This window comes from Cibotium barometz, chromosome 14 (genome assembly GCF_041138505.1).
Source record: "Cibotium barometz isolate CiBa-2024 chromosome 14, ASM4113850v1, whole genome shotgun sequence".
Lineage (NCBI taxonomy): Eukaryota > Viridiplantae > Streptophyta > Polypodiopsida > Cyatheales > Cibotiaceae > Cibotium > Cibotium barometz.
Window position 1 is genome coordinate 21,300,916 of NC_141059.1, and position 12,407 is coordinate 21,313,322.

Consider the following 12,407-nt stretch of genomic DNA (forward strand, 5'->3'; position numbering starts at 1 on the left):
TTTGCATCTTTGAAAAGAATTCTTCACAACGTTATCTTGGATATAATTGCCATAGCCAAATGGCAATCATTACAAACCTGGACATCATATATCGGTGTCACACAATCCCCAACTTCTAACCGTACCTACATATAGCATCTTTCTTTGCATCACCAGAAATGTTTCGACACCGAATGCAAACTCAGAGCATACCCTTCCTCTTTAATTTGACAGTCTAGCTTTGCATCAAAGCTTTTGCTTTCAGAATGTCTATTATCCCCGACCAAATGCCTGCACAACTTCAGCAGTGCCATCAGTTATCCAGCAATCTTTCATGGTGGCCTCAAACTTGTTCACTTCTTCCTGCCAGTGAGTGAACACCTGCATAGATGTGAGACATCAAGACATAAGCTACAGCATCCTTTTCATCCAAACACACTGCATGTTCAAACGCCCGTCTTCCAAAGTCCACACTTCCCCAATTTCTACAAGCACCCAGTAGAGTATGCCACACCACAAGATTAGGACAGAATGGCATCTTTTTTATCATTGCTACTGCCTTGTCTAATTGGCCTGCACGGCTAAGGAGATCAACCATGCAAGTGTGGTGCTCAAGAGTTGGAGTAATGCCATAGTCTTTGCTCATGGCATCAAAGTACTTCTGACTCTTACTCAATAGACCTGTCCGTCTGCATGCACTGAGAAGAACAACAAAGGTGACCGAATCTGGCTTTATACCTTCTCTTAGCATTCTGTCAAAGCTATGGAAAACATTTTCACTACCTCCAAGTTGAGCATATCCTGCCATTAGTGCATTCCATGAGACTACATCTTGAACTGGAAGCTTGCCAAACACTTCCTCTGCTTTTTCAAGCAAGCCACATTTAGCATACATATCCACCAACGTTCTGCCAACAAAAAGGTCTCTTTCCAGCAACCCCTGTCTTTCAATTTCTGCATGTATTTCTCCACCCTTGCCTGTGGCTCCTATGCTGGCACAAGCTTTCAAGCTGCAGACAAGCGTGACAGCATCTGGGGAAACACCCTCAAGTTGCATCTGTTCAAAACAATTGACTGCTTCCTCACCATGCCCATGTTCAGCATATCCTGCAATTAATGCATTCCATGAGACCGTGTCTCGATCTGGAAGATTGTCAAACACCTGTTGTGCTTTCGCAAGCAAGCCACATTTGCCATACATATCGACCAAGGTGTTGCCAACAACCAGGTTTCTTTCCAGCAACCCCTGTCTTTCAATCGCAGCATGTATTTCTCTGCCCTTGCCTGTGGCTCCTATGCTGCCACAAGCTTTCAAACTGTAAATGTATGCAAAAGCATCCGGCGAGACACCCTCGAGTTGCATCTCTTCAAAACACTTGACTGCTTCCTCACCATGCCCATGTTCAGCATATCCTGCAATTAGTGTGGTCCACGATACTACATTTCGAACTGGAAGCCTGTCAAACACTTGCTGTGCTTTTGCAAGCGAACCACATTTAGCATACATATCGACCAAGGTGTTTCCAACAAGGTTTCTGTCCAGCAACCCTTGCCTTTCAATCTCAGCATGTATTTCTTGGCCCTTGTGCACGGCTCCTATGCTGCCACAAGCTTTCAAGATGCAAACAAACGTGACAGCATCTGGGGAGACACCCTCAAGTTGCATATGTTCAAAACACTTGAGTGCTTCCTCCCCATGCCCATGTTCAGCATATCCTGCAATTAGTGCATTCCATGACACTAAGTTTCGAACTCGAAGCTTGTCAAACACCTGCCTTGCTTTTGCAAGCGAGCCACATTTAGCATGTATATGGACCAAGGTGCTGCCAACAAAAAGGTGTTTCTCCAGCCACTCATGTCTTTCAATCTTAGCACATATTTGTTGGGCTTTGCCTGTGGCTCCTATGCTGCCACAAGCTTTCAAAATGCAAACAAGTGTGACCACATTCGGGGAGAGACCCTCAAGTTGCATCTGTTCAAAACACTTGACCGCTTCCTTACCATGCCCATGTTCAACATATCCAGCAATTAATGCATTCCATGAGACTACATCTCGAGCTGGAAGCCTTTCAAACACTTGTTGTGCTTGTGCAAGCAAGCCACATTTAGCATACATATCAACCAAGGTGTTGCCAACAACAAGGTTGCTTTCTAGCAACCCCTGTCTTTCAATCTCAGCATGTATTTCTCGTCCTTTGTCTGAGGCACCTATGCTGCCACAAGCTTTCAAGCTGCAAACAAAAGTGACAGCATCCGGAGAAACACCCTCTTGTTGCATCTGTTCAAAACACTTGACTGCTTCCTCACCATGCCCATGTTCAGCATATCCTGTGATTAGTGCAGTCCACAAAACTACATTTCGAACAGGAAGCCTGTCAAACACTTGTTGCGCTTTTGCAAGTGAGCCACATTTGGCGTACATGATGACCAAGGTGCTCCCAACAAAAAGGTCTCTTTCGAGTGACCCCATTCCAGCAACCTTGGCATGTATTTCTTGGCCTTTCTCTATGGCGCCTATGCTGCCACAAGCTTTCAAGCTGCAAACAAATGTGGCAGCATCTAGAGAGACACCCTCCAATTGCATCTGTTCAAAACACTTGATTGCTTCCTCACCATGCCCATGTTCAGCATATCCTTTTATTAGTGAGGTCCACAAGATGACATCTCGAACTGGAAGATTGTCAAACACCTGCTGTGCCTTGGCAAGCAAGCCAAATTTGGCATACATATCAACCAAGGCGCTGCCAACAAAAAGATCTTTTTCAAGAAACCCCGTTCTGGCAACCTCGGCATGTATTTCGAGGCCTCCTTTTAGGTCTTTTAACTTCGCACAAGCCTTCAGTAAGGCCACAAAAGTATGCCTACTGGGATGTACAGAATCGTCCTTTTGCATTTCCTGGTACAGGGTGAGAGCACGCCGTGGCTTCCCACATTTGGTATAACCTGTGATGAGGGAACTCCAAGACGACTCATTCCGAGACATCAACCTGTCAAAAACCTGTTGGGCATCGCACATGCTTCCAACTTCCACCAACATCACGATTAGGTAGTTCCCCAGTGATGTATGAGTTTCCAGCCCACATTTATGCATGTAGGCATGCAAACACAGTGCAGGATATGGGCATGCAAGCACAGTGCAGGCACTCGGTCTCCCTGCACTCGGGCAAAGTTCTCAACAGAAGGCTGGGGCAGCACCAAGGAAGTCGGTGCCTTCTCTAAGCTAATCATCCTCCAGCCACCGCCCTTCACTTCTTCTTTTTCTTGTGTATTCCCTCGTATCTGTCTTAAACCCAAATTGCCTCGACTTAGAATCTGGGGACCCTGGGTTTGTCTGTAAGGGCAGAGGGGGCGTGTAACTGACCAAGGGAGCATCATCACCGAGTCGAGTGCAAAATCCACTATGGTTTTCCGAGGTCCTTGCGATCGCAAGACCTCTCTACCCTTTACTTTCAGATGTTTTTTTAACAGTGCCATTCTTGCATTAAGAACGCTTCAAAAAATAAAAGAACTCTTACACAACAAAAATGAATTGTTTAAAAATGCGTGTGTGACAGCTTTTGATCAGCTTCAGTTAATATAAATGATTATTATTTTATAATGGGATGATTTGGTGTGTAAAGAGGAAATAGGCAATCAAAACTAGGTTAAACCTAAGACCCACCCATGGGGCCAAATGAAGCACTTACCTTGCCTTCTTGTTGTTGGGAAGGCGGATATATACCATCGGCTCAACAAGCGTGCCATCCATCGTGTAGTCCCTAGGCATCAAACCCGGGTCCCCATCGTGTAGTCCCTAGGCATCAAACCCGGGTCCCCATCGTGGAACCCGACCGTTGTACCAGCTGAACTACACGCCCGTCGACCACCAACACTTACCTTGCATTAACATATGTCATATGGTACCTTCAAAAGGGATACAAAATGTAACTTCGATATTCACAATATGCTAACTCATTTTGGTGTTGTCTCCTTGTACATGTCTCCTTGTACATCGATGGGCTAGAGAAGATGCTCTATTCACATAGATGGATGCAAGAAGAAATTCTCAGTGTTGGCTAATCTGACACGGCAAGACAATCAAATATGGAATGTCATGCTATGTTAATACATGTCCACATGCATGTGCAATGGATGAATGTCACAGAGTTAAAAGCACTATCCGACACAAACTTTTATTGCTAGAACATGAAACTATAATACACTCTAACATTCCCACTGTGTTGTTCTTTTGAATGGATTGTCCGCTCATATTCTTGTGGGTCCAACTATCACAAAATCAAGAAAACAATCTCCTAGCTACTATGTTAATGGCCCTACTCCTAGGTTGGACATTAAGGGGGGTGTTAGTATATGTTCAATGCCCGCCTCTCAGGCTATATCTCACATTGATTTATGGTGCACATTTGTACGGCCCCCATTATGAGGAGAAGCCATTGGTGCACATATCTTTAGTGGTAACCCCAACTTAGATGCTAGAAGGGGTCGTAGTTATGACCATTGATGGTTAGGAGATAATGAGGGGTGCAAGTGTTAGTTGGGGTTCGGGACGTGGTGCCGGCCTGAAAAGGTATAGGAAATATTTCCTTGGATACTAATTTCATCATTAGTTGGTGGTGGTTGGTTGGGACACATTATGAATACACGGGTGGTGAGCCACGTCAATGCAGCGTAGCCGCCCACATCTATTTAACCTAATCTCATAAGATACAAGAAACCACATTATCTTTTTGAGAAAGCAACAATTCTACAAGAAATTTGATATTTTCAAAACAAGGGAAAAAAAATAGCCTCCTTTATCTTTCTTAATTAATGCTAACATTAAGGTTAATCCAAAAACTTCTTTTTAAATTATTTTAAAGCGAACCTGGCCATTTCCTCCATGAGGGACTCCCAAGGGAAGAAGAGTTGGGGCCACGGTCAAAGCATTCCCTCTTGTGTCATTGTCGTGCACACTTCTCGAGGCAACATTTTGGCATCTTTGAAGAGGAGCCATACTGCCCACTCTCTCATAGCTCACGTAATTGCAAACTCAAGACTCTAGACGGATTGCAATTTGGAGTCCGTTTGCTCACTTTATGAGAAAAAGACTCACCTGCCTCTTTTAGAGTAAAAGTGTGCTTGCTTAAGTCGCTTTATATGGGGGGTGCAGAAAGTAGAGTTTCCTTAAGCTAAGAGCAAGGGTGGCTGCTGGAAACAAGACCAAAGGGGGGGAGGAGGAGGACTTCCCCTTAAGTCTATTCACACCTAGGGAGGGGGGAGGGGAGACCATTGTAGGACACCCCCTCCACAAGACAAGAGGGTTGGTTGTGAGAGCTTGGCTGGAGAGGGAGAGGGCTGCTGGGGGATAGAGCTTGGCTGGAGAGGGAGAGGGCTGCTGGGGGATAGAGTTTGGCTATATACAGTTGTCGGGGAGAGCCTCCACGCACAGAGGTAGTTGCTGAGCATAGAGGGAGGTCTATATAGGGTCTGGTAGTACGGGTACGGGTATGGGCAAGGAGAGAGCAAAAAGGGGTGGAAAGGACAGTGTAGGGTGAAAGTACACCGGTCTGTGGGGTTGCATGGGCCTCTAGAAAGGGTGGTGCCTGTAAACAGCACAAAGGTGGGGTACGTATATACCTTCTAGGTCAGTGGTCGCATGGGTGTCCACTTGGTGGTTGATTTTGGGTCCGGTGTGGGCGCCCTAGTATGTGTACAGTCCAAGGTAAGGTCCTAGTATGTGTACAATCCAGGGTAAGGTCCTTTGATGCACGTTTCCCAAGGAGGCATCTTTTTGGGGCGAGGACTCCTTTTTTGGGATGTCGGCCTTAATATGCATGCCTACGCGTCTCGACGTCGGCTCTGCTGTGCCAAAATTGTTTTTGGTATCCAAGGTGTTTTCCTAGGTGTAAGAGTGCAATCCATTCATGACATGCATTTATTAAAGTCGTAAGTTTACCATAATTTAAGTAAAAATTTATGTAGAGGCTTATTCCGATGTTAGTTTTGAGTGCTATAAAATTCTATACTATGGTAAAATTGCACATAGATTCAAATTTGGACTCAAAATTTTAAGATTCCATGTTAAAATGACTCAATTATTAAAATGTTGATTTTTACACTATAAAAAGGACCATAATTTCGTCTATTAAAGGAACATATATCATTATTGAAGATGGGCATGTTACATCCTTCCCCCCTTAAAGAAATCGATATGTCCTCATCTTGACATGAATTTGGGATAATCTCTTAAGAGTGTAGCTTCATCTTTCCAAGTTGCATCCTCTTCATAGTAGTCTTTCCATTGCACGAGATGTTCTGTAAGGATTTGATTACGGAGCTGCCTTTCTCTAGAGTCAATGATTCTACTAGGCTACAACTCAAGAACTCCTTGAGTTAGGATTACAACTTGCTCATCATCAAGAATATGATTGAGATTGCTTACATAAGGCTTTAACAAGCTTACATGAAATACATTGTGGACCTTAACATGGGCTGGGAGCTGTAGCTTATAGGCAGTTCTGCCCAAACACTTGATGACTATATAGGGCCCACAATATCTTGGGCTGAGTTTCTTATATTTACCAAAAGTATGTACCCACAGAAGAACTTTGTCTCCTTCTTTGAAGATCCTTTTAGACGCGTAATGTTTCTGCTGATCTTGAGCAGTTTTATTATCTTTCTGGATAGCCTTGGTTTGCTCTTCCATCTACTCAAACATTTTTCTGGAGGCTTTGACTCTTAAGGTTGGATCAGAGAAATTTAGAGGAGATAAACATTCTTGCATATAGAGTGCCTCAAATGGTGAAATCCCTATGCTCTGGTGATAAGATATATTATAGGAAAATTCTACTAGAGAAAGGTATTGAATCCAGCTCCTTGGCTCCCGCCCGTATAGTATGCTCCGAGAATGTCCTCAATTACTTGGTTGACTCTCTTAGTTTGGCCATCAGTCTCTGGATGGTAAGCTATACTGAAGCAAAGCTGAGTACCCAAGGCTTGAAATAAGGACTTCCAGAACTTTGAAGTGAAGTCATAGTCCCAATCGCTGACTATTCTTTTTGGTAAACCATGAAGCTTGAAGACCTCCTTGATGAATAATCGGGTAACATGAAGCTTGAAGACCTCCTTGATGAATAATCGGGCAATATCAGAAACTTTAAAGGTTTTCTTTGCCAGTATAAGATGAGCTACTTTGGTGAGCAAGTCCACCACTACAAAAATGGAGTCATATCATCCTCCTTGTATAGTGGGAAGACGTGACAAAATCCATACTAATGCATTCCCACTTCATTTGAGGAATATCCAAGGATTGAAGCTTTCCAGGCATCTTGACTCTTTCAGCCTTGATCCTTTGACATGAGAGACCCAATAAGGTCACAAATGAGGAGCCATAGTATTTAGATTAGTGAGAGTGTACACACCCTTTGCATACATGTTTGATAGGGGCCTCAAGATTTGACAAATCTGACACCATCTCTTATCTTTTAAGGCACAACAAACAACCAAAATTCAAGTGACCAAAGTGGGCATACCATAGATATGCATCACTAATAGCATGTGTGGTAGTAACTAAACCAGCATTATGTGCCAATATCTCATACATGTCCAACATGTAGAGCCCATGGCTTAGAGTATCGAATACCATAATGATGTCCATCACTCTAGTCACTCTAGTCATGGCTTAGAGTGATGTCCATCGCTCTAGTCATGAACTGTATCCTGTCACATCAACAAATCTGACCACTAGGCTTGTCCTAGCAATGGTAGAGACTGACAATAAGTTCTTCAAGTTCTTTTTGATACTACCTAGAACAAAAAAGAGTCCTAGCAATGGTAGAGATTGACAATAAGTACTTCAAGTTCTTTTTGATACCTAGAGAATAAACAAGACTTCATAGAGGGTGAATGTCCCACCATTTTCAAAACAAAAAAGAGTCCTAGCAATGGTAGAGATTGACAATAAGTACTTCAAGTTCTTTTTGATACCTAGAGAATAAACAAGACTTCATAGAGGGTGAATGTCCCACCATTTTCAAAACAAAGAGCATGCCCTAAGCACAACCTTACCAAATCCTTTCACTAGATATGAGGAGTTGTTTGCACATGTTATTGTTCCTCCTTGAGAATAATAAATTACGTTGAGAAGTAATGTGCTTGCTATTAGCACCACTATCAAAGTACCAAACATGTTGATTTGTCATTTACATGCATACATCATGAACAAAAGGATCATAAATGCAGTGCACAATAAATGCCCAATCATCCTATGCAGAGTTTGCTGACTCCTTCACTTGATGTATGATCCATAACCATGCCTAACTCTTTCTTCTTCTCCTTCTCTAGACTCTTTCTACATTCATTGATATAATGGCTTGGCTTCTTATAGTAGTTGCATTTACCTTTGTTCTTAGGCTTATCACCCCCCTTCTCAGCATCCTTTTTACTTTGGCTTATAGCCACCTTGAGAAAAGGCTTTGCCTCTACCTCTTTGATTGGCAGCAAATGCATGATCTTCCACATTTACCTTTGTTCTTAGGCTTATCACCCCCCTTCTCAGCATCCTTTTTACTTTGGCTTATAGCCACCTTGAGAAAAGGCTTTGCCTCTACCTCTTTGATTGGCAGCAAATGCATGATCTTCCACATTCATACTAGTTCGATTTTGCCGAGAATGCTCTTCTTGAAAGAGAACTACAACGAACTCATTAAATTTAAGGTCATTGAGTTACCCCTAATCATGAGCCAAAGTGTAGATGCAAAACCCTCGTATATATTTGGTATATGTTTGGTAGAGCTATGAGAATAGTAGACACCAACCTTGGTATATATTCGGTAGAGCTATGAGAGTAGGCACCAACAAGCTATCCTAATAGGCCTCATCAATGCATGCAAGATACTCCCTAAGATCTTTAATCCTTATGAGGAACTCATCCATTAAATCTCCCTCATTCATATGCTCGAGTGTGATTATTTTGTGAGCTTTTAGTCTAGAGCTTTTGCAAGCTTTTTTGAAAACAATTAGAGCTTTCTGTATACACTTAAATTAGAGCTTTCTGTATACACTTAAATTATAAGTAGCTCAAAATAAAATAAATATTCATCAAGATGCCATTGGCCTATTCTATCGTGCATATATGCCCATAAACATGTTACGGATTGTGCAAGCTTTTTGTTCTTTCTTGTCTTTATCTCTCGTTCAACATATATTCCCTTCAATATCTCAAATATCTGCCATTCTCTATAGATTCGTCTTTCTTAAATGTCTCATCATGGGGATTTCTTGTTCTTTCAATTAACATGTTACAAATTGTGCAGGCCTTTTTGTTATTTCTTTTCTTTATCTCTCTTGTTCAACATATATTCCCTTCAATATGTCAAAGAACAAATAATTGAGCCATACAACATAATGCATCAGTGTGGCCAAACTACAATGCTTTTTCTAAGGATCCCATCATGAGTGAACTATGATCCTCCAAACAAATACAACCAATGGACAAATAGTACATTTTACTATTTCATGTACAGAAAACATGAAAAATACTTTCTAGTAAACTTCCAATGGACCAAAAATCTCAAAATACTTCCGACCAAGAAATAACATATCCCAAAATAGGACATAAATAATTTAAAATATTGCAAGTCTCTAACTAACCAATCACCTCATCAATTGGCTAATTGTTGTTCCCAGGTTTAATTTGACGAGGCTAACTTAAAATAAAGGCAAGATCTTGTTTAAAGAGATATGTCTAATGTATAATCATGTGCTAATTATAGTGTAGACCCAATACACGAATGTAAACAAAATACAAATGCCTATAGGCCAAGAATGGTTTTTTTCCCTTTCTCTTGTCTCAAAATCAGGGCAGGTACACATTGGCTCCTCTTTGATGTGCAAATCATAACAATTTTATGTCAGCAAGAGAAACACAACATGAATTTTAGGTTTTAAAACTTCTCCAATGAATAGTGCCTCCATTGTAGTTGCATATTCCAATTTCTTCTCTGTTTCCTTTGAAATAACATGCCTCCATTTCTTGCTTCGTTTACTTTGACCCTTTGCATATTCCAATTTCTTCTCTATTTCCTTTGAAACAACATGCCTCCATTTCTTGCTTCGTTTACTTGACCCTTGGGAGCATCTTGCTTCCATGCCACAACATTCCCCCACCATAGGTGTCGATGGTGATGATAGGCCAAGATCAAAAACAAACCGTGATCCTTTCAAGCTTGACATTTCTTGTTTAGTAAGATATGTCCTTGTGTCCACTCCCCAAACAAATGAGGTCTCTGGTGGATTCCTCACATGTTTAGCAACAACAACGCTCATATGCTCCACATCATGGTTGAAGAACCAAATCCAATGATATTGTGTGTTACCTTTATATATTCTTTCACCCCAAAAACAAGGAGCTACTATCCTTGGGACTTGCACTACATCATGTTTGTGCACCTTTTCCCATGGACTAGCCCAAAGCACTTTCTTTGGCGGTGAGTTGGCATTCTTTTAATGGACCAAGATGACTTGCATATGCTCACCTCCTTGACCGTATACATCTCAACGTTGGCTGGCAAAGACCGATGCACATTGTTCTTCACTACAACGTTAGTATCATCCTCATATGTTGTTTTATGATCCATGTCCAAACTCTGGCTTTCAAACCTTATCTTTCATGGGGACGACCACTTATTTTACGTTGTCGTGATTCCATCACAAATCCAGGTCTATGTGAATGTTTATTCTATTAGATAGCTTTTTCCTTGGCATAGTCTCCTTATCACCATGCACAACTGGTCCATCTTACAAAGGTGTGCTAGATACACCTCCTTGTACTACACGTGCAAGAAAAGCAAGCCTTGGTGTGTTTTTGGAAGACATTCTATCCAGAAAGGTCTCCATATTTGGACTGCTCCCATTATATCGTCTTGTAAGATAACCCAACTGCTTTGCAAATTAATATATCGCCTTCTAAGATAACCCAACTGCTTTGCAAATTAAATATATGAATTAATCACATCTGTAACACATGCAACTGCTTTGCAAATTAAATATATGAATTAATCACATCTATAACACATGCATCATATAATGATATCTTCCTATTGCCTCCTTCTCCACCCAACCAGCTTACATGGATGCTCTCAGATAAGGGATATGAGCCCACTCCCATGGACTCATGTTCTTGTGAACATCCACATTTTTGAAATAAATAACTTTTGCAACACTTTGGGATAAATAAAAACAAAGACCAATAATTTTCTCAAGAACATCAAACAAACTTACGTCCATTTTTTGGCCTCCCTACTGAGCGATTCTATGCTCCCACCACCTAAACCATCTTTCCAAAATCTTTAATGCTTTCTTTGGGAACATGACCATCTTGCCACCATTTTTGTATTTTACTCACTTGACTTGATGCCTTAGTAGGTGAGAGCCACCATTTCGCACACATGTCAAGGTGTTTTGTCCTTTGTTCTTGTTGCATGAATTTCTTTGTGTGCTTCTGCAAACTTTGCTCCCAATGAAAGAGACAAGATCTTTCACAACCCTCCAATACATTATTTGGGCCCCCATTATAGACTGCTCTAATGGCTATCCAATTGGCACTTGCTTCATTTTCCATGAATCTTGCAAAGATTGCTGATGGATAACCTTGTTCTCTCATCAAATTATTAAGGTTATTCCAAAATAGTATTTAAGAGTTTGCATCCTTCTCTTTTGTCTTGCATATAGCAATCACCATTAGACCTTTCAAGCTTAATTTAAAAAATCCAAAAATCAATACACTATGCAATTAGCAACCATCCAAAACATGTATTCATTTTATGACAGACACATGTTGCAAATAACTCACCTTGTATTGTAGACCAAATAAGACATTGTTGCCCATCCATCAATTCTATGGGTGTAATCAAAATGTACCCAAGCTTTACATAGATCTCCATGTTTTGATCGACGCATGCAAATAACCAAGTACACACCTGAACCGGGTTCTTTAGTGGACATCTTGAAGAGAAAGCATTTCTCTTCAGGCCCACCTTCTCTTATGGAAAAAAGGAAACATGTATTTTTTTCTAGCATAAGAACCTTATCATATCCATCACCCGTGTAACTGTCGATTTTGCACAAGAGGAATCATCTCCTCTAAGAAGTTGTTGAGCTCTATTTCTCCCGTCTCTCCTTTATTATCATTTACAAAGGAGTCTACCGGCAGTTGTCGTGCAACAAGAATGTGAATTCTCCTAGGCCAACCACTTCTATCCATCCTAATCACTTCTATCCACCCTAATCACTATATGAACCACTTCTATCCACCCTAATCACTATACAAACCACTTTTCTAATTCTTTCAATAGCTGCCTGTGATGTACTAGGTTGGATTTCATGCTTATGTTCTCCCACATGCACCAGCAGCAGTTTGCCGGGTCCTCTGGTAAAATATAATATACCAT

General features: G+C 41.4%; 1 protein-coding gene across 1 annotated transcript; it reads right to left on the minus strand.

The window, feature by feature from the left end:
- Positions 1-322: 322 nt before the first annotated feature.
- Positions 323-3,016, minus strand: LOC147631786 (pentatricopeptide repeat-containing protein At1g15510, chloroplastic-like). The gene is made up of 5 exons (XM_086807957.1): positions 2,669-3,016; positions 2,336-2,563; positions 2,094-2,257; positions 1,205-1,436; positions 323-1,036 (listed from the first exon to the last, which is right to left on the minus strand). Exons 1-5 carry the CDS (start codon positions 3,014-3,016, stop codon positions 323-325), a joined length of 1,686 nt encoding a protein of 561 aa, XP_086664083.1.
- Positions 3,017-12,407: the final 9,391 nt, after the last annotated feature.

Bases quoted from the DNA above. Each gene is read 5' to 3' on its own strand.
- LOC147631786 (XM_086807957.1), bottom strand. From the start codon at position 3,016: ATGTTGGTGGAAGTTGGAAGCATGTGCGATGCCCAACAGGTTTTTGAC. The intron at 1,437-2,093 runs GTATGCTAAATG...AGTGTTTGACAG, and splicing joins GGCAACACCTTGGTTGATAT to GCTTCCAGTTCGAAATGTAG. The intron at 1,037-1,204 runs GTTGTTGGCAAC...TGTTTTGAACAG, and splicing joins GGTTGCTGGAAAGAAACCTG to ATGCAACTTGAGGGTGTTTC.